General features: G+C 39.5%; 3 protein-coding genes across 9 annotated transcripts in view; 2 read left to right on the top strand and 1 right to left on the bottom strand.

Annotated features, from left to right (window-relative positions):
* VPS35L (VPS35 endosomal protein sorting factor like) overlaps nt 1-958 on the top strand; it is a 54732-nt gene extending 53774 nt beyond the window's left edge. For both annotated transcript variants that reach the window (XM_074598530.1, XM_074598531.1), the window contains one exon: nt 192-958. In XM_074598530.1, the coding sequence (XP_074454631.1) occupies nt 192-290 (99 nt within the window). In that variant the 3' untranslated portion in view covers nt 291-958. The remainder of the gene's footprint in view (nt 1-191) is intronic.
* Nucleotides 959-1946: 988 nt separating this feature from the next.
* Nucleotides 1947-14259, bottom strand: KNOP1 (lysine rich nucleolar protein 1). Of its 5 annotated transcripts, none has more exons than XR_012588807.1 (6): nt 13626-13690; nt 11166-12600; nt 7366-7434; nt 6787-6864; nt 3515-4418; nt 1947-2961 (listed from the first exon to the last, which is right to left on the bottom strand). XR_012588807.1 is itself a non-coding variant. In XM_074598533.1 (5 exons), the coding sequence occupies exons 2-5, from the start codon at nt 12597-12599 to the stop codon at nt 4107-4109; spliced, it is 1893 nt and encodes a 630-aa protein (XP_074454634.1). In that variant the 5' UTR covers nt 12600; nt 14126-14259; the 3' UTR covers nt 2532-4106. The 5 variants fall into 5 exon arrangements, 3 of the variants coding, with proteins under 3 accessions (XP_074454634.1, XP_074454636.1, XP_074454635.1); XR_012588806.1 differs by having other exon boundaries at nt 2532-2961; nt 3925-4418; XM_074598533.1 differs by lacking the exon at nt 13626-13690 and adding an exon at nt 14126-14259 and having other exon boundaries at nt 2532-4418.
* Nucleotides 13639-21513, top strand: part of IQCK (IQ motif containing K) — a 67305-nt gene continuing 59430 nt past the window's right edge. For both annotated transcript variants that reach the window (XM_074598538.1, XM_074598539.1), the window contains exons 1-4: nt 13639-13788; nt 15154-15209; nt 15937-16060; nt 17928-18025. In XM_074598538.1, the coding sequence (XP_074454639.1) occupies nt 13746-13788; nt 15154-15209; nt 15937-16060; nt 17928-18025 (321 nt within the window). In that variant the 5' untranslated portion in view covers nt 13639-13745. The remainder of the gene's footprint in view (nt 13789-15153; nt 15210-15936; nt 16061-17927; nt 18026-21513) is intronic.

The raw sequence follows: 21513 nt of genomic DNA, 5'->3' as shown, positions 1-21513 counted from the left end.
GCTTTTAAGAAAGATATACCTGATAACGAGCTCTGGAGTAAGATATCCAAGTGCTCATGTAGCCAGTGATATTTAGGGAAAATCACGAGAGTGTCTATTGAAACACCTTCACATGGATTATATGATGGCCTGTGAAATGAGAAATGATAAAGACACTAAAAATTTCAAAATATCTTTCTTTTCATACCCAGGTAAAAACACTAGAATACATCAAGAGGCGAAGCAAACAACCTGAAATGAGTCACTTCACAGACTTGGCCCTTCGGCTTCCTCTGCAGTCCAGGACCTGATGGATGCCCCTTTTCCATGGAGTCATCTGCACAAGAGAGCATGTAGCTGAGGCCAAAAATCACCAATCTAGATTTAGACTGGAGGAGTTCAGTGTATTTTTATTTTACTTAAAGTGACAGATTTACTTGGACGCAGGTAAAACTGTTCTGTGCAATAATTTCAACCTGAATTTCTGTTTCCAGTTTTACCACTATATTCTTATTTTACATGTTGATTTAGATTCCATAAAGGGTATTTTGAACCTCTGTGGTTGCAAAAGCCTTTCCAAATCTAATCTGTTGTGTTTTCAGCAACAAAGGAAGAAGATAATCTGCATGTATCGGTTCACAGCCTCCAAACTTTATCCCACTTGCAGAATAGTATTTCTCCTGTGTAGAAAGCAGCATTTCAATACAATAATGCTACTAAGTCATCTCCCTGCTTTGGGATGCTGCCAGCATTTGTTTGGTCAGTTCCAGTAAAAGAGAAAAATGGCCGGGGTGTTACTGTTCTAATTTCTACAATACGTTTTCACAGCCGTGTTTATGCTTTCATTTTAGCTCAACAGTGTTTTGTAAAATGGAAGGAATCTTTAAGTGCTGCCTGCAAAGGAAAAATGGAAATGTATGCGAAGTACTCCATATTCACAAAGTACACTGTATCACTGAATAAAACAATTTGCAGTTCATCTGTTTGTTCTGGGGGAGTTTCTTTGCATATACAAATTTATCACCTTACACTTGTGGAATTTAGTTACATGTTCTGCTATTACACCTAATAAATTTCACTCTTACCACTTCCGTCCCATCGTGAGGAACCATCTTGAGACTTTACATCTATTGCCGCTTTGCTTAACGGTGAGTATTTTAATGAGCTAAATCCTTATATGGATAGTAAGATATATTTTTGCATGAAAACATTTTATTTTGTTAAGGCTAAACAAGTATCATGTATTTAAGGAGTTAGCAAGATGATGATAAATACTACTCAAATTATTAAACCCTTCTTGTTTCATGTTTTTCATCTCCTCAGTGGTTATTGAAACAGGGTACATCTAAAATATGTATTTTGTATTAAGGTTGTAAAGAACTGAACTAAGACCCTTTGGTCCTGGTACAGACTACATGGAAGCAGAGTAAAATTGCAGGAATACAAGATAATTATGAAGTGATATCAACTTGATACAGAACCTTTCCAACCTTTACTACATAGGCATTTTGATTATACTGACTTTCCTTAATAATTCTGCATAAAGCGTGCACAGATAATGAAATGACAGTATTGCACATGCTATCACGTCCCACTTCAGTGTAGCTTTCCTTCTTGCTGCAGCTGCACAAAACAACTCTCAACAGCACTTTGATGATTCTTCCTGTTGGGCTTGGAAACAAAAACCACGAACTGGGTAAGTGGGATTAAACTCTGAGCTCTCTAAACCGCCAAGTGGGTCACACTAAGCAGCTGTAGTATGGCAGAAATTGCCCTCCAGGGGCAAATGTACTGCTCTAAACCCAGCGTGGAATTGTTCCAGAATCTATGAAATGGAAACTCTTACAGCAGGCTTACAACGGTCCCAACAACTCCTCTGCCCCATGCAGGCACCAATTTTTGCCTGTTGTCTTTAGAGCAGCGTATAACTTTGGTTTCTTTATTGATACAAGACTGCCATGAGAAATGCTTTCAAATGTTTTACTACTGTTTTTATTAGTGCAAAAATAGCTCAACGACAGGCAGAAAACTCTGCGTAGTTATCAGGAGCAAACTCTAAGCATCTAACTTAGAAGCTAACATAATAAACTCTAATAAACTTTTGGCTTACTTCCACGTTAGAGCAAAAGTAATTTTAGTTAAAGCACTCTACTTATTATAGACCTCTTCTTTCTTCTGTATATAGCAACTATACAGGCCAGACCGAGTTTGACTGCTTGAAAAAAGCTGACAGTTTTTCCCCCAGGTATGTCTTGTTTTTCAAACTATGACATTTTCATATGCACAATGTTACCACGAGCAAGGTGCCAGGCCACCCACAAAGTCAATTAACACACCAGTATACAGATGGGAAAATGAGTCCTTATCCAAAGGCAAGGCTAGGACCAGTATCACCTTCAGCATCTTCATCAGTGGCAGTGCAAGACCAGTCACTACCCATCCAAGACTGGCTCTGCAGCAGAAAGCTGTACGTGCTGTCTCCCTCCTCCTAAATGAAGTCACTGGTTGACATTTTCCTACCTGTTCCTTTTTTTTTTTTTTTTTTTTTTTTTGCCAGGCAGGTAGCTGAGGGCCTGAATTCAGCATTTGCCTTAAATGAGAAAGCAGAACCTCCACTACCTGAATTTAAGTAAAGCAACAACTGAAGCCTTGAAGGGCCAGCTGAAGCCAGTTGCTGAGCTTTGAGAGCACTGGTGCAAAACCAGACTTACCCTGAGGTAGTGGTGGTTTTAAATGACACTTTAAAGGAGATGATTTCTTCAAAGACAAGTTCAGACCCTGCAGGAAGTGATGCAAGTGATGGGAATGGATTCATGGCAACCCCTTAAGCTGGAGCTTCTGCATAATTTTCACTTCCCTTCAGGAGTTGCCCAAAGTGCCTTGGAACCAACTGGTGTTTTGTTCAGTGCATTTTCTGCTGGAGGCAGCTGCTTTCAGGTAGAGCAGTCCACTGGAAAAGACTACTGTGGAAACTGAGGTTACCTTAAAAGAGCAAGAGATGTAGTAGATCAGTTGGCATGAGCTTATGAAAAAGGCTAGGTAACTTGGCAGAAGAACAATGAGCTGGGTAAGCAGAGATACTAACCTAATTCAGGGTGGGGGGCGAGGTTCCCCTGCAAGTTGTCCACTATTATACTACAGCAGGCACGGACATACGAGAGAGTCACCTTATTCTGTTTAAGAACCAGAGCTACACTAAAACTTGACAGCACTGTCTCCCACAACCAATGGCACAGCCAGTAATAAAGTACGTGACAGTTTTTTCTCTCTATCTTTTTGTAACTTCAAGCAAGACAATCACAGACTGTTTTGGAACCTTGAATTTTGAACACGACACACAAACGCAGTCTCATGTTTTGTACTCTTATTAAAAAGCCAGTGAAAGTGCAGGTTGTCTGAAAATCCAGAGGTTAGAAATTTCATTCAGATGGATGTATAACACACCCAATAAGCACATTATTAAAATTACCTTGCTTTCTATAATTTAGGAAGTGTAGATCCATATATTTGGTGCTGATATCCAGAAAGCACTTACCTTTTTACAGATAACAGCTGCTGCTTGAAAATCCAACTGCCAGAGCATAGTTAAAATATAGAGGATGTTCAACACTATTCATTATTATAATGAAGATGCTAATATTTAAGAAACTACTTCCTGAGTTGTCTCCCCTCATCACATTTGTAAGCATACCAGCAGTGTTTTCTTCAAAGTAAAACGCCACCACTTTATACCACTCGCTGAGTGTAAAAATGTGAAGATTTTACAGAACACTAAAATCATTTTGAATCACTAAGATGTAGCTAAAAATAAGTTTATGAAATCAGTATTTTAAAAAAAAATTATTAAGTTTCAACTTGTTGCAGGCATTGCCCACATATCTTCAGTCTTTGAAGGAGGCTGTCCCTTGCCTTGTAGAAAACATTGTAAATGTTTCAAAAACTTACTGTTTAGCTGAAGTGAGGGCCCAGCTCCACATAATCTGGCGTATGCAGTTGAAAATTTGTACTAAAAGTGCCTCATAAATCAAATTTCTTAAACATTTCATATTTTATTTCAAGTAAAAAGATGTTGAAAGTGAAAATAAATCTGCCTGTTGAATTTTCATTCTTGTTATTACTTCAGAATTTTAATCTTCAAATTTTATAGATCTAGTTGTATATTTGTCTATGTATACTTTTTTGTTGGCAGCAGGTTGAAATCCAAGACCGATTCCTCTGTGTTGCTTCAAGTCCATTGCTTTATCAAATTCCATCTTCAGAGCCTGCTGTAACTTCTCCTCCCCTTCCCTGTTCAGAGCCATGTTCGGTTTGTTTGTAGTAGCTGAGAGATTTTGGGTAGGCACGGAGCCCTTTTTAAAGCCACCCATCAGTCTAAAAAACTTCGTTTCTTCCTCAGAACTTTGAAAAGCAGCTGTACTCCACTGGCCAAACTTTGTACCCTGTTAAGCAAAACAAGGTTATCACTAAAATTAAACAATGCCAAGTCCAAGGAAGACAATTGCTGGTTGTGTACTGTGACAACAGAACCAGCTACAGAAACATGACAGGGCTGACAAAGCAGGGAAGCAGTCATTCCATGGGCAGTACCTCTCAAAGGACATGATAAAAGTGGATGAGTACATCTTCATTAGCATTTCAGTTAATTTAACCTGGAGACAGAGTTTAATGCACTTTCAGAATCTCCTTTCCTTCTGTCTTTAGGAATCTTGACTTTTGTGCTCTCTGGATATTTACCTAGCTCAAAGAGCCAGACATTGCCCAATCGTTTCTCTTATTCTAAGACAACTGTCAGACTTAATCCTCTCTCACTCTGTCACTTCGCACCGTTACAGTTTAATTTTCCTACTGCCTAGTTAAGTAACTCTTGTTTTCAGCAGTGTTTTGCTATGTTAGTTTTGGAGACAGTATTCAGTCTGGCTCCTATGCTTTAATTAATACTTGCATTCTCATCCCACTAATTACCACTAATATTGTAAGGGTGAAAAAACTGAGAGCGTACCCTTATACAACAGCTCTAAATATAGTACTCTTAAAGCCTCCCCTCCCTCGCAGTTTGCCATTCCTTAACTCTGCCTTTCACTGGATTCTTTGAACTAGTTCACTCCGGGATTTTTGTCTGCAGTTACTGGCTCCTTTCTGATAATATAGGTAATGTCCAAGTAAAATCAGAATTTAGCCGTTTCTGGATAACCCAAGATACGTTGTATGATTTACAAAGTTTATGAAATTTTGGCTTACCTAAGAATAGGCTTCATTATCTATGGATCTTATTTGGCTCCTGAGCTATAGCTAGGAGCTATGCAGTCATTTATAACTATTTTTGGCAGGACTGCTACTCCCCATTTTTTCTTTAAAATGGGGGGTCATATTAAATGGAAGAATGTTTAATCATTAATTAAACAGACTGAGCTGGCTACATCAAAGGAAAAAACGTGAGCTTAGTGGTGTGTTTATGTAAGCCTGAAATCCTTCCAACTGAACAGTTGTAGCTTGCGTGAAACAGTCATTCTCCACTAGACAGCCAACATGACACACAGCATGCTGCGCAATATTGCAGGCAAGCTGGAGCAGGTTTTTTTAAGTTAAAAAAATGTAAGGTTGGAGTACCATTCACTATCACAGGCCAGAATACCTGCCATTAAAAGAAAGCTATCCATAATACCTTAGTATTTTTACCTTGCTCAAAGACAAGTTGCTGTATAAGCCCAGGTCTGCGACAGATATGTACACACATACATGCATATATATGTCCTCCCTTTGGAATGGGAGACATCTGCACAGATGCAAAAATAATTATGGCTTGTCCAACCCTATAATTTTTTTAAATGGAATTGCTGGCAGGCGCTACACGTAGCTTTTGCTGCAGCGTTTCCAGCTCATTCTTTGTGAAGCTGATGAATTAGTTTTCATAGCTTCTATTATTCTGCATACTATTAAACAGAGACAGATCAGCACCAAAGAACAAAGATCCCCTGCCAAGGATGTCATTTTTCTAAATGACTTCAGAGACTACAAGATAGTTGCATTTCCAGAGCTATTGCAGTCTGCCTCCCACTATGTAAAAACCTACAGGAGTTGTTTCTGGCATTTGTTTGAGGTATATTCCAACTTTCTAGGCATCTGGCAGTCTTGTGAAACAACTAAGAATCCTGACTTACTAGTAAGGCTTACTCTCCTCCTTCATCTGATTAGCCCTGCTAAACACTACTGCAGCAGTTTCCACTACCTTACTGTAACCATGTCAGGAGGCAGGCTGAGGAGAATGCGAAAGCAAAGCATAAAGAATGATGTTTCAAATAGGTGGAAGAAAGATGAAGTTAGGAAAGGACTGACTATAAATATCACATGCATTATGAGTTGTCATCGCCTTTTACCTTTCCGTGTGCACCCCTGTTTCTGAATATCTGCAGTCTTCCAGATAACAATTCAGATAAAATTCAGTGCCTGCTATATCCATAGCCTAGAATTATTTATATTTCACAGTAAGCAGAAATTGCTTCTGTAGCAATCTGCCGTGGCTCATTGTCTGGAGGAACCAGAGAAAATGTTGGTTTTGAGGACTGATGATGGGAATTAGAGCTGTGTAAAATGCCAACTGCTGTTGAAGTTCAGTGGTTAGCTCCCAGACTCTTTTGGGATTGTACTGACTTGTTCCATAGCGTGACCTTAAATTTACAGTCAGAAGGAAGACTGTTGTGCCAAGCCATGTACCTGAGCCACATACAAAAAAAGAGTGCAGTGTTTTTTTCAGGCACTTGCTCTGGGACATGATATTTCCATCAGATCAAGGTCTAAGTTCATACATACCCGTTCCACTTTGGGACTGAAAACCTTAGTTTTGCCAGATTCTCTATCAATTTCTTCTTGCAGAGCCTGCCGCCTCACCTAGCACACAGAAAAAACAGCACAAGACGCTATCTTCTGTGTCTTAAATGACAGTTAATTTAATTCATAATGAAAAGATAAGGGAAGAATAAAATCATTACTTATCTCCAGAATTTTGCAAGGATAATTAAAGTTGTGTGTGATCCTTTTACGCACTCAACATGAGGACTATGATTTTTCTAGTGGTATTTTAAATGAACATTTTGCTGTATCAGATGTGTTTAATCTTCTAACTGCAGGTAACAGCTACACTGAAACTGCCAACATTGGTGAGAGGCAAAGAAACCGTGATTAACCTAATAAGCTACTTAGAAGCTTCTGATAGACTGGAGTTGTGCATTTTGGACTTAACCCATGGAAGGTAAAGCACATTTTAAGCACAGCTCTATTTAGGGAAATCTTGGCATAGGCAAGCAACAAAGCAGGTTTTTTGTTACAAATTCTACGCATACATTAAATGCTGACTTGCTTTAAATCTTACACAATTAAGACAAAGCATACCTTGTCTATGTTAATTTCATCACAGTTTCCTTTTTTTTCCTGCACAATAGTTACATCATCCATGTGTTCCTGTAAAACAGGAAAAGGCTTGTATGAATATTTTCATCCATTCTCGTTAATTAGAATTTACCCAGCTCTGACCGTGAAAGTAGTAAAAAGACTAAGCAATACAGTAGTACTGTTCTGGAGCAAGAAGAAATAGTCAGATCTAAGCTAGAAATACCAATTAAACCTGTGTATTTCTATGGAGAGACTTTCTCCCCAAGGAAGACAGCCTTTTTTAACAAAGAGGGTAAGAGAATGTTTTTAAATTCACACATTAAAATAGACATGCCAACATCACTTGCACATACAGTAACATCTGCAGATAGGGTCACTTCCAATTAAACAGTTTTATAGAAGTTTAAATTTATACTTTAAAAAAAAAAGGGACAGAAAGAGTGAAAGTTAAATAAATTAAAAATTGGTGGTAAGACAACGGCCCCTCTGAAGGCAAAGAAAAAGCTTGAGGCATGTTGATTCCACTAGCCACTTAAAAACAAAACAAAACAAAAACCCAAAACAACCCCAAACAACCAATGGAGAGGCAGGTGCATTGTGCTCCATAGTGTACAAATGCAGAGTAGATGATGGTCCCCAAGGAGCTTCCAGTCTGGAAAGAGCACAGGGGGAGGTGTGACACATACATAAAGTGTCTCCTACAATGGCAGCAAACAGCACGTTAGTTCCGCATTGGAGAGCGAGGAACGGGGAGCTGATGTGAGGAGCCAGAGCAGCTTCGGCAGCAATGGATGGGCAGGAGGTACATCAGTGGCAGAGTCCACAAGACGCAGCCAGGCACTGATAACTCTGCCACAAAGCACAGCCCTTCAGCGGCTTTTGCTCCCGTTGACTGGCATTTCTAGATCACTCCCCTCAGCCTTTCTTTTCCATATTTGTAATAAGGATAAGATTTTTGGGCATCCAGTGTTACAGGATAAGTAATAAGTCCAGGATAGTGGTAAATTACAGCCATAAGCTTTAGACCAGCCTGGAAAAGGTGGCCAAAGTGAAGATCTATTGATACAGCTAACGTAATAATCCAAGCATGAAATAGCCAGGGAACACTAAGACAAGGAAGATTTGTAACATACTTCTGTCGGCAGAAGCTGCTGTTACTTTTTTGAAGGTTTGCAGGTTTATTTAAAGACGTGAATAAAAATTACCTCGTTTTCCAAAGCTACCTTTTATACATTGATTTCACACACACACAAGTACACGCACCATTAAAAGTGTGAGAACACCGTCTGCAATAAGGAGAGCTCATTCTCTTGGATGATAAGAAAAAAAAACAAAAAGTAAAAAAAAAAAGTAAAAACAAAACCCAATTTACTTCTAGATGGCCTGGTACTGTCTTTTCAGATGTCTTAAAACAAGCAGGAAAACTGCTGTGACACGATTCTGCAAACAGCTGCAATGTATTTATTTTTTTTTTTAGCTGGAAGGTCAAGCAGCAGACAAGGAAGGAGGAAGGGCGCACCCCCATCCCTGCTGGTCCACAGCACCTCGCTGACCTGCTGAAGGCTACTGCCTGGCAAAAACTACCCCTCTCTGGAGGTCTGCCAGTCTTCCCCCAGCGTCGTGGAAGGGGCAGCGCATTCCCACATGGTAGGATTATGCTATCTGCAAGCAAACTACTTCAAAGAAGTAAACCAAGTCCTCACTCCTCCTCACTCTGACCAAGCTGACTCTAATAGCATCCAATGGGAAAAACATCAATTGTTGATATTAAGTGGGTGTCACTCCACATTGTCTTTAAAAACTTACTCTTTTGCTTGCTGCATAAGCCCAACAGAGGATTTTTCAAGGCATGCATGTGCGCGTGTGACACATTATAGACTAGAAAATGTCACAGTAAAATGCAAGTCCAACATTATCAGCCATTTATTACAGCAGTGTCTTTTGGCCTGGCAGGAACTATATTTCTCTATAACTGATTGACCCGGACTTCTCAGTCTTCGGGAGAATTTCTCTGAAGTAGTTTTTATTATTAAAGGACCGAGCTGAATACAGGGAAGAGAAATAAAACATGCATCACCCTTCTCCTCAGTTGTTTGCAAGGTATTTGCTGTGTTTTCCATTGTAATTGGTCACCACTGTCATGCAAGTTTACTCGTTGTTAGGCTTGTCTCCACAGAATGGGAGCAGCTGCAAGAATCCAAATAATGTCTAACAGTCTCAAGAAGACAATGTCAATTTAATTAGAAAATACATTCCAGCAACAAAACCACCTTGTCCTTTGAAAGGTCAAAAGGAGAAACCTCAGTAAAAAGCCCCAAGCATCTGCTCACCTAATGATTGATAAGCATACACACTCCAACACAGACCTTTGTGGAAAAAGCCTCTACCTGTGTCTCCACGAAGGCTGAAGAACCTGCTTAAATAAATCTATATTTATTAGCGCTAGACCCTGGAAAGCTGCAAGATTTCCACAGAACATGAAGAAACTGCACACGTGAGTGCATAACTAAGCAAAGCACACAAAGAAGTGTGCTTGAGAGGCAGCTAGAGAGGCAGCTAGCGCTCTGGCCCTGGTTTACGAAAATCTTTAATGATGCTTCATTAACTAGAGCTTGACTTTTAAGCAAGCCAAGCATTCAAAGTTCTTGATAAAAAGCAACTGGAGTGCAGTTTCCCATTACCTGTGAAAAAAACCCAACACGCTCCTGATGACTTGCAATGAGCTGTTTTCAAAGTTGCTTAAGCACCTAAAAATACAGATAGATACCTATTGAATTTCTGAGCATCTCGCAGCTTAATTCCCAATGACAACAACAGAGGTTAGGCATGTAGGTACTAACTATAGGCAACTGAAGAGCTTTAAAATATGACCGTAATCAGATAAAAAAAGAAGAAAGTTAAAAAAAAATTAAAGCAATAAACCAGATCTTAATACTGTAATTTTGGGGGGAAAAAAATCAAAGAAGAAACCTCTGTATCAGTTCCACTCCATGTTTGCTTCACCTCAGAAATGGCAATACTGCAAGGCTCTGGGATGAGATTTCCTTTAACAGTCACTCTGGATACAATTCCAGTTACCTTCAGTTATAATTTACACAGCTCTTATATCTATTTATTTTCTTGCATAGATTTATTTTTTAAATGAAGAATTTGTGTTTAGGTTGTTCTCTAGTATTTTTCTATCAGAATGTATACATCTCTGCTCAAGCCCTAGTCTACACTTAGGATTCTTAGGGTTTTCTCTGAAGTTTTGTCCAAGTTAGACAACAGCTTTTGGCTAAATTTCCCCCCTTGCTTCTAACACTACGCAATTTCAGCAGCAACAGCAGCAAAAGCTTGAGGAAAAGTCTAATAAACACGAGATACACTCGTGCTGCCAGTGTGACCAACCTGCCAAGGTTAAATGACATGTATTAAAATCCTGTTTTATAGGAGTGTTGTCACTTTGCTAAGAGCAACTAACTTAAAGAGGGACAGAAGGGCATTTATGACTGTACGTACTAGTTTTCTTTTTGTGCCAATACTTGCTGTTAGTTCTAATATGTGATTTACACATTTTACATTTTCACAATTGAAACACTAGATGACTGCAGCAGTAGGCTTTAAAAAATACTCTCCTGTGTTTCACAACTATTCTGTGCTGAAATCAACAGATCAGCTGATGCCACTTCTCAAAAACTAAGATGTAACCTAAGGGTCTGAACAGGCAGAACAGCCTGCAAAATAGGGAACTGCCTACCTAAAAAGCTTTCAATTCCTTAGCAGGAGGGCGCAAAGATACGCTCTTCTTTACAACTTACCAGTGCCTTATTTCCCATGTCTTCACTTTTGATCTTTTTCTTTTTTGGATTTGCTTGTGAACCTTGTTCTTCAGCAGAGTCCTGTGGTACTTCTTTTTTTCTTTTTTTCCTTTTTTTGTCACAGAGCGTGTGATTACTCATGCATAATACCCTATCTACAACATTCTCTGCGACACATTCAGCTCGCTTCATCTCACTCTCTTTGTTCTTTTTATTGCTTTCTAGTAGCGTTATTTTTTGGCTTTTCGATACACTGTCATTGCTTAAAGAAACTTTTGAATATGTTGTTTCCTCCTCCTCTTTCTGAATCTTCTTTTTCTTTTTCTTCTCAATTAATTCATTATTACCCTTGATAGTCTTCCTGCATTTTTTTCCAGAAAGCTCTTTTTCTTCAGACTCAACTTCTTGCTGTGCAGGGAGATGCTTATCAGGAACTCTGTGACTGTAGCCTTGGTCATCTTCGCATGTTAAGGAAGAAACATCTTTGCTTCTCTTCTTCTTCCTCTTGGTCTCTCTGATACTTCCGGAGTTCTCAGTAGCATCCTCTTCCTCTCTATTTGTGAATGCAGTTTCATGGAAGTTCTTTCTTTGCCTTTTTCTGAAGTCTCTTAATGCAATGGGGCTGTCGGGAACTCCATAGATGTTGTCCCGAGTATCTGCTGGTGATAAAAAGGAGATGGACTTATCTTTCTTTTTCTTCCTCTTCTTTCTTCTCACGTAATTCTCCCCATCATTCTGGATAATATCTGTTCCATGGTTTTCGCCAGTAAAAGCTTTTTCTTCTGAAATGTATTTGTGTGGTTTTTTACGAACTTTTTCAGACTGTTTATGTTCGTTGTCCTGGATGTCCTCTAATGAAAAATCGTCTTTCTTCTTTTTTTTCTTAGTTACTTCCTTTTTTTTCTTAGGTACTTCATCATCCAATTCCAAATTCAAAGCAGTATTTTTTCTGCTTTTTTTAAAAGCAAATTCGTTTTCCTTAGTACCATCTGTATGATGATTTGAAAGCTCTGCATCACTAGTCTCATTATTCTCCAATGATAAGGAGGAATGACATTGAACTTTTTTTTTCCTCTTTTTGAGAATTTTAATTTCTTCCTCTGATTCTTCTTGAGGTTTGGAATCCGGATGGCCTCCTACATTCACAAAGCTTTCTGAATGTGCTTCTTCCAGTAATTCAGAGTCAACTTTCTTTTTCTTGTTTTTCTTCTTCTTCTTCTTCAGTTCCAGTTGGTGTAAACAGTCATCTTCTTTTAAGTTTTCCTTTTTCCTTACCTTTGTTTTTGTCTCAAGCTGGTCATCATCCTCAGTTTTAATGACAGTTTGAACATCTTCCCCACCTTTGATGATAATATGGCTCCTGCCACTTTTCACATTTTTCTTTTTCTGTACAGGTTCCACGTGAACTTCTTTTCTCTTTTTCTTTATTATCATTCTAAAAAATGAAATTAAGTTGTTAGCGCACCGCTTCAACACGATGACGCAAGTCCTAGTCTATTTGGTCTTATTCTGAAACCACCCCATACCTTGCACTGTCCCTGGCACTCTTCCCATTTCCCAGTCTGCTTTCTGTGATGGGAGGGAACCAGAACTGCATGGCAGCACTGAAAATACAGTCTGCTGGAGCGGTGAAGAGGTGATGTTTTTGTCTTGTTCTTTATTGCTGTCCTAGTTGGTTTGTAACTTCCTATTTGTCTTTTTGACAGCTGCCAGCATGATATTTTGAGAGAAATATCTACCCTCTCTTTCCTAAATGACAAGACATACACACATATATAAATTGGTAAGTATAGTTAAGGTGGTTTTCCATGTATGTCTGACTTTTCACTTGTTTAACACTGAACTTTATTGCCCACTTTGCATTACAAGATCCATTTAAGGCACCTCAGTCATTACCTTGAATTTGCTTCTGTTGGGGTTTCTCGTCCTGGCTATATCCGCATCCTTTCCGGGATATTTATGCCTATGAGCAGGTTACAGCAGAGAGGCCTTTGGGACCCACCTGGTGACGCTCCCTGCCTTTGCTGAGAGATCTATTTATTCCTACTTGGTTTCCCATCTCTTAATAACTAATCCACAGGATTTCTCTAAGTGCCTCTTACAAGACACCCTCTTAAAATTCTTTAAAAAAGTCCAAGTATGCCATACTATACTTGTATCTGCAGGCACGGTGGGGTTCAAATACCGCCAGCAGATGCGCGTGAGGGCCGCCCGCCCCCCCTGCCCTCGCTGCCGGCCTGTGCCGGGGGGAGCCCGGCCCAGGGCCGCCCAGGCTTGCGGAGGGGCCGCCCCCCCCGCCGACCGAACCCGATTTCGGTGCACCCACCCGGCGCGGGGGCGGAGAAGGGGCGGCAGAGCATCCCCCATCCCGCTCCGCTTCTTCCCCCGTTAGGTGGGAGCGCCCCGTCCCCGCCCCGCGGCCTGAGGCGGCGCGGCCCGGCCCCGCCGCCCGCCGCTTACCTGCCGCCGCCCACGTGCAGCGCCCGCCGCCCCGCGCCGACCCGGAAGGGGAACGCGGCCGCGCCCGCCCCGCGCCGGGGACTGGCGGAGCCGTTGCCGTGACAACGCGGCGCGGCGGCAATGGCAATGGCGGCGGGCGGGCTCTGGCAGCGGGTGTGCGCAGGTGGGAGCGCCTCTCCCGCCGGGCCGGGCCCGGCCCTGCACCCCCGCGGGGACGGACCCCCCGGGCGGGCCGCCGGAGCTGCCGCTCGGTCACCCGGGGCTTTTCACGGCCGCTCCTCGCTGCCGGCCGGGCCGAGGCCGGCGCCGGGCTCTTGCCGTTCCCCAGTCAGTGCTGTGGAGGCGGGAGCGCAGCCGGCCCTGCGGCGGCCTTGGCTGTACCGGCCGGGAGAAGAGTGCTAAACACCGCCCTGCTCACCGCTGGGAGCGAGCCCCAGAGCGTCTCAGCTGCCGAGCGCTGCGTTACTTCTCACTGCGGTCATTTTCTGACAGAAACATACCTTTGTTTCTGCTGCCAGTGGGGCCAGAAAGGTCCAGTTTATTGTCCAGCTTATTGCAATGGTGCCACGGCCTCTGGTTTACTATGCAGTAATCTGGATTCACTTTGGATCCTGGTAACGGACTTGGATTATCTTTAGGAAAGCAGAGAGGTGACAATGTTATCGCTATTGCGCAAGGTCAATTAATACAAAACTTTTGTTATCAGAGTCTGGTGATAATGGCAAAAGTCTTGGTCTTTTCCTAACGTGAGAGCATTGAGGTTGATCAGGAAGCTGAAAGACCCACGCTGTAGTTCTGCGGTTTCCAAATGGGGTTCTCTTCAGTTAATGCTTTAGAATGCCTTGAAGTAGGTATTTTGTGTTGAAACGGCTATTATAAATGTAGGAATAAATTTCATTATTCTAATAAAACTCAGCTGAGGCATCTGTACTAGACATGGAAGGAGCGATGCCAGTAAATCTCTTAATTCTAATGGTAGAATGGTAAACCTGCTGAGTTTGGCTGTAAGAATTTTCTGTATTGTGTAATCTGTAAGTTTTTTTCATACCAGGGTCATTGTCCTCCTCCTTTATTTTTCTTATCCTGATTCACCCAGTAATCTGTGTAGGTCATGTACTGCTTTTTTCTTTTTTTTTTTTTTTTTTTTTTAATGTCATGTCCTGAGCATTTAGTTGCTTATGGGGGAATTCAAGTTGAAAAGCACTATTATATACTAATAAAAATAATGGTTAATTCTGTGCAAGCATCTGCCCTTAAATTAAATTATTATCTTGGTTAAAAAAATTTTCCCAATAAAGGGTTCTTTTATTACTGAGAACCTTGAACTTGACTTAAAGCCAAGACAATAGGCTCTAAAGTTCTCGCTTGTTTTAAAACATTTGATTTCATGTTAAACAAATATTTGTTGTATACTAATTTTTATTGTTTCAAACCAGCGTAAGTACCTTTAGAAAGTAATGTTTGTTTAGGAGAAAAATAAATATGTTTTTAAAGTCTTCTGGATAAATGTACTTCTTTTTACTTTCAGAGTACGAAGCAGAACAGCCTCAATTTCCAGATGTTCCTGAATCAGAATGTGGATCTGTGAGTATAGTTCAAGTAAAAAATCTGCATAGGGCTGGTTTTAAAAGATTTTTAAATAACTAAATGGGAAAATTAGGTACCAGCAGAATAGCCTAATTCATAAAGTGAAAACAAAACTACATTTTGCAAACAACTTTTATGAATCAACAAATGTAATGTTCCAAATCATTACTTTTATTTAAAGCAGCTTGGGTAGTGCTAGGCTAAAATTAGATTGCCAGCTGTGTTTAGTTTGTGCATCTTGCTGTCTTTTTGCTGCGACTGTCTCCTCCGAAGGCAGGACTCTGAAGCATGCAAGGATCTCCTTTTGGTGGAGTTGCAAACAGACCGAGTACTGAAATATGCAGGAGGGGGGAGCAAGCGCAGCGAGGGAGTTATGCCTCAATTTCACATATGAGATATGTCACTTAGATGTGACCATTGAAATTAGTGGAATTGAACCTGATCAAAACCTGTAAATTGTGTTATCTCATCATATTCTCTTAAAAGCAGTCATATACCTTCTGTTAGGTTTGGATGTTTTTATTGTGCTGGAAACTGCAGAATTTTTTTAAAGTGTAATTCTTTCTCTTAAATTATTCAGAGAATCCTGAAATAATATTTAAATTAGAAATTATAATTCCATATTTTTTTAAACTGACCTTATAATTTTTTCTGTTGAATTGGCTTCTATATTTTTTTACAGCCTGATTGGGGTATTTACATAGGTTACATTTATCTTGACCAGGTGTCTTTGGAGGCATTACGTATGGAACAATTCTATTCAGCCCCTGCAGCTGATACTGTTGTCCAACCGTTGCTTCCCATGGCTGAGACAGCCCCCTTTCCAGAACCACCTGATCCGAAAACATGTAAGTAGGAGTATATTATCTTGAACCCTGCTGTGCTGTGATTATGTTTCTTGCATTTGACAAGGGTTTGTCATTGTTGAATTTAAAGTGTTAACAGCTACACCACCTTTTCTAAAGTAGAATTTGCACGATTAGTCTCCTGGTCTGTAAACAGGGAGCCAGCTTGGCCGCTTGGTCAATGGAAGAAAGCTCAAATGGTGCACTACAAATCAGTAGCATTGTCTAGTCTAGCTGTTAAGGTAGTTCTGTTCTCTTCGGAATAAGTGACTTTTTATTTAGCCACTTAAATCAGCAAAAGGCAAGCCATTCTTCCTCTAATTTAATAATGCAAAATGAGGATCAATAGACTAAATAGGCAATTGAGTTTGAAAACTGCTTTCAAAGTACTATCTTTGCCTGTCTGATTACAAATCAGAATGGAAACAGCTCTAAAGTTTTGTTCTTCCATTTTTATCAATTTTAATACTTTATAAAATTTACTAAGTAGCAATGTATTTTTATTATGCAGTTTAGACCTCGCTGGTGTCTTGTCTTCTCTTCCATTAATTTTTGCTCATTAGGAATTCCTGTTGCTAGTCAGAAGCAGTGTTACCCTTGGCTTTTATATATATAATGTCCTTCCAATCAGGAACATTTTCTGGCAGGATATGAACCAATTAAAGGTATAAAGCAGAGAATAAATTCAGTGTTTCAGCTGTGCCAGAAGAGAACGCTTCTGTGAGTTAATCTTTACTGACCACACCAAAACCTGAATATTTGCTGAATAGCAGGCAGTCTGGCTTTAAATCAAGGACAGCACTGCAGCCGATAAGCCACCCCTGCTTGTCTAGGATCCTAACAGGTTTTGTTTTGCTCGCCTTTCTGATGGAAGTGCTCTTACGGCTTCATACAGGGTTGTGCTCCCTGTTCCCCCTGGCCCAGTGAACTTGAGTTCCTCCATGTGCAGTGCCTTCATCGGAAGGGGTAGAAGGCTCCTCCACTTAACCCACTTTATATGTTGATGGTGAAAGGTCCCATTAGGGGAAGACAGAGATGTGGGGGAAAAGCTGAGAAGGAGACAGGGCTTGAGTCTCTCACTTGAGCAAGCATGTAGCCGTTAGGCTATACCTACAGCATGGGCAATAGCACTGCTGGGTTCTGGCATCGCTGAATGCAGCCGCTTTCTTCTGCCTGGAACTCAGCAATGCCAATGTGTGTGAGCACATGGGCACTATGATAAGTAGACCTCATGTAAGGGCAGTGCAGTCAAACGTAAGAGAGAGATGCCAATCTACACAGCCCTCTTAAGGTGAAAAATTGGGTATATGGAGTCATGTTCAAATTTCTGAAGGATGTGGCAAGTAGGAAGTAATTATGAGAAAGAAATCACAGCACCACTGAAATGTAACCTTTGTTTTTTCCTCTGTCCAGAAAATCAGTTTTTTTACTAGCTCTGTTACTGCAGATTGTAAAGGGCATGAGGATAGATACCAAAAGCGGTCTAGCTGTAACAGCACTGAGTTCAGTGCAGGCTAATTTACTTTTCTTTCTGTCAGGGTAAATTAGTTCACATTGCTTTTCATTTCCATGGCTAAACTGCTTCTGGTGTCTGAGTTTAGTCATTTAAAACTAAGTGACATCTCTGAGGCGCACTGTAGTTTGTGGTGTTGATGCACCTTTAGTTTGAAATTTACTCAAGTTTATGTTGTCTTGGCAGAAGAGAAGCAAAGACAGATCCATGGCTGTATCTGAACGGAATGAATCTGTTTAGTTCAAGCTGTGATGGTATTGATAAAATAACTGATACTTAGTTTATGATATCTAATGTTCGTCTTTTTGTGAAATCTAAGTGCTTACCTGTAAGTGAAAGTTGTATTGTTTTGCACAGGTTCTCCTCGAGAATACTTAGAGTGTTACATATTTCCAGTACTTTTACCTGGAATGGCTGAACTTCTGCATCGAGCAAAGAAGGAAAAGTGTTTTGAGGTTAGTTTTTAGTTTTCAGTTCAAATAAATGGCAGGAAGTTACAGCCTTTTATTTCACAGGCAGGATTTCTTTATTTGGTCTTTTGCAAGAAAACCAACCACAATAATACGAAATAACATATCATGAGTTGTTTTGGATCTGATCTTGGATCTTGGGTATTATTTTCTCCAGTAAGTCAGAACATACTCGATAATTACGACAATCTCTAATTCACAATAAATCCTCTTTAAATATCCACTTTTATCTAGCCTAAATAGTGTATTTTAGAGAAACAGCCTTCCTTTCAGATTAATGTGCATCACTCATTTGAGGGTGATCACTCATTTGACATAAAGAACTTGAATTTTACATCATTACTCAATTATTTTTGCTGGTCTGGCATCCTAATAGACATTTTGTATTTTAGCTTTTTAACATTCTACGTGAATTGTATTTAATTGGAAAGCAGGGTATTCAGCATTAATGAGCTTATCAAAATTGTGTATTTTAAAAATCATTGTTTGCTACATATATTTTTATAGATTTGTTTTCAGTGTATGTGTGTGTAGACACACATACACTAGAGAGACATTCTTCATTGTATATAGGGAATTCTTAAAAAAGTGTTAGAAAGTGGTGCAAAATAAAGCTCATTGTATCACCGTAGCCTAACTCACAGACCCCCCAGCAATAGATTAGGTACTGGGAGTTGTGGGGTCTTCCATCATTTCTGCTATTTTTTTCAACCATGGAAGTAATTATTTTTCTATTTCTTTCCAGCTTTCTGCCTGTCATCCACACTTTCCAATGTAAAACTTCTCTGTGTTTTTGTGCCTGTAGCTGACCCTCCTCTTACATGCGGCTTCATAATATAAAGAGCAATTAATATAAATGACAATTAAAATATCTCCCTTTGTCTACATCATACACATCTGTGGAATACAGTCTGTGCTTTGTGTTACTGGTGGGTTATGAATCATCTTAGATCTTGAGCTACCTCCTGTCTAGCTACTGACATTGAGTTCCTCTTACAGACGTGTATGTATGATGACAGCCATTGTGGAACGCTTTGTAAAAATTGCATGTGTGCTGTTTGCCACTGGCCTGTGCATGCCTGGCACAGCTAAAAATACATAAAGCTTACCATGCTTCGGCGGACACCCCAAACTTGCATTTCAAATCCAAATCTGTACATTTAATAACAGTAACTTATTTCAGTTTTTGCTGTCTTCGTCAGATTGGTATGTGTCTATAAACGGATTGATTTACAGATGTGTGTATATGTGTTTATAATCTATGATTAATAGAGGTGGAGTAGGAAAATGGTTCATTTACATGTCGTTATGGCATGACATCTCTGTACATCATTCCTGCCATCACATTTACATTACCTAGCCAAGATCAGATTGAACATATATATTATTCATCACACTTTTAATGAAATCTGTATTGATTCGTGTTTTTTTTTTTTTTTTTAAAGGAAGCCTTTCCTTTAACAGGAAAAAGGCATGTCTTACAGCCAGCTTAAAATATAGACCTTGATAGATGTTACATATTTCTGAAGGCAATAAAACAGCACTTAATACAAAAATATGAGAATTCTTAGAAATATTTAAGTTTCAAACTCAGGACGAATCTAAGGTTACTTTGTCTATTGTTAATCTGAGACATTTTTCAGAGCTTCAATAGTATCTAGATTAGAAAGTATCTGTTCTGAAAATGGATTTTGTATGGGTTTGTGTGTTGCTTTACAGTAAACTAATAAAAACAAGTATATTCTCATGTACAGAAGCTTCACAAAAATAAGCACATCTTATGAAAAAGACAGTAAGTGATTTTTTGTTGTTAAATGAAGAGATGTCCTGCTATCGGGGAACCAAGTTTAGGAAAGCAAGCTTATATCAGATGATCATTTTCCACTGTGACATCACTTCTTCCTCCTTTTGAACAACAACTAGTAAAACAATAGCTCTTTATGCTTGCCATATAACTGAATATTTGTGTTCTTTTCCATTCTGTCCAGGTGCTTGTACTTGGACATTCTGTTTCCTTATCTGACTTAAATATGTAATTTCTAATTATACTTTTTTTTCATAAGAAATGTGTTGTTCCATATGGATTTGGAGAAAAAAAACGTGCTATAATTTATATTAAAATGGTTAGTGCAATAACTGGAACTGATTTTTAGGATCAAAACCAGAGCCCTTAGAAACTCAGAGGAAATTAGGGACAGGGAGAAAGGATTTTGCGATAAACACACCAGAAGATATCTTCAAAAACTAAGAGGAGAACAAAGAGTAGAAACATTCATGGAATTCATGGGAGAACAGGAGAGGAACATGATTAATTGTGATTAAGCTAACTGAAATCATGAAGGATGAGAACAGAATATTGGGTTTGAATTTTGGCTAGACATGAGTCATTAAAGCCTGTAAAGGGCAGCTGTATAGAAAAGACCAGTGGAAGATAAAAAGATTAAGCACTGGAAGAAAGGGAGGAATAATCAAACTGACTGCAGTCAACATCGAGTAAGCCTGGGAGAAGAGAGAGGGAACTGTGAGGGAGAATGAAGAGTGGTTTTTTGATGAGAGAGACTAAAGGTTTTCATGTTTTGAAGGGGAATGAAGATGAATGAGAAGAGAATGAAAAATTAAGTAGGAGAGTTGTTTAGCAATTGAAATTGTGGTAAGGGAGAGCAGATCATGGGACAAACAGAGGAATTCAAGGAACAGATTAGAAGAGATACATCCATGTCTGGAAAGGAAGAATTGTAGAATCAGATGTGAAAGTCAGGAAAGGGAGACAGTTATGCTGAAAGTGGACATTTGTGTAGGAAAGAAATCTGCAAGATCTTATTTGGAAGGTGATACAGAAACATACAATTTAAACATTTCATTTAAGATAGTCTCTCTTGCGTTATGTAGTCCACATGAAAAGTCTGAAAAGCAAAAACGTAGAAAAAGCACCAGCTGCTAGATATATTTGCAAACTTCAAACTCATATAAATATGAGAACAGTCTGCAGAAGCTTCATTTTTAAATTAGAGATGAAAAAAACCTATTAGGTTGCCCAGTGTATTCCCTTGCTGATTTTTTTTTTTCCCCTACCATAAGTTCTCCTGTGCTTTGCCCTATCTGCTGTCAAATGTCTCCAGGGGAAAGACTATTTTCTTAAATCTTTTCTCGCATGAGTACTGACTAATGCATTCATTTTTCAGCATTAAAACTGAACAATGTTTAAATGTTTTCATTAACATAACTTTGACTTTTCTTTCTAGTTAGCAATCACAGAAAGAGGATTCTGTATCAGATTCTGTAATGGAATATATTGTATTTAAAAGTATGATAGATCAGGGAAAGTGAATGGAAGAAGGTTTCCGAATGACTTTGCCATCTCTTGCTTATCGGTATTTTTGTATTATTATTACCAAGTGCATCGTATTTAAACTGAAAAATGGAAAATGAATTCTGAGTAGTTTATAAACACATCTGCAGGTTAACAATGCACA

This window comes from Larus michahellis, chromosome 8 (genome assembly GCF_964199755.1).
Source record: "Larus michahellis chromosome 8, bLarMic1.1, whole genome shotgun sequence".
NCBI classification, from domain to species: Eukaryota; Metazoa; Chordata; class Aves; order Charadriiformes; family Laridae; genus Larus; species Larus michahellis.
This window is presented reverse-complemented; position numbering and strand designations above follow the sequence as displayed.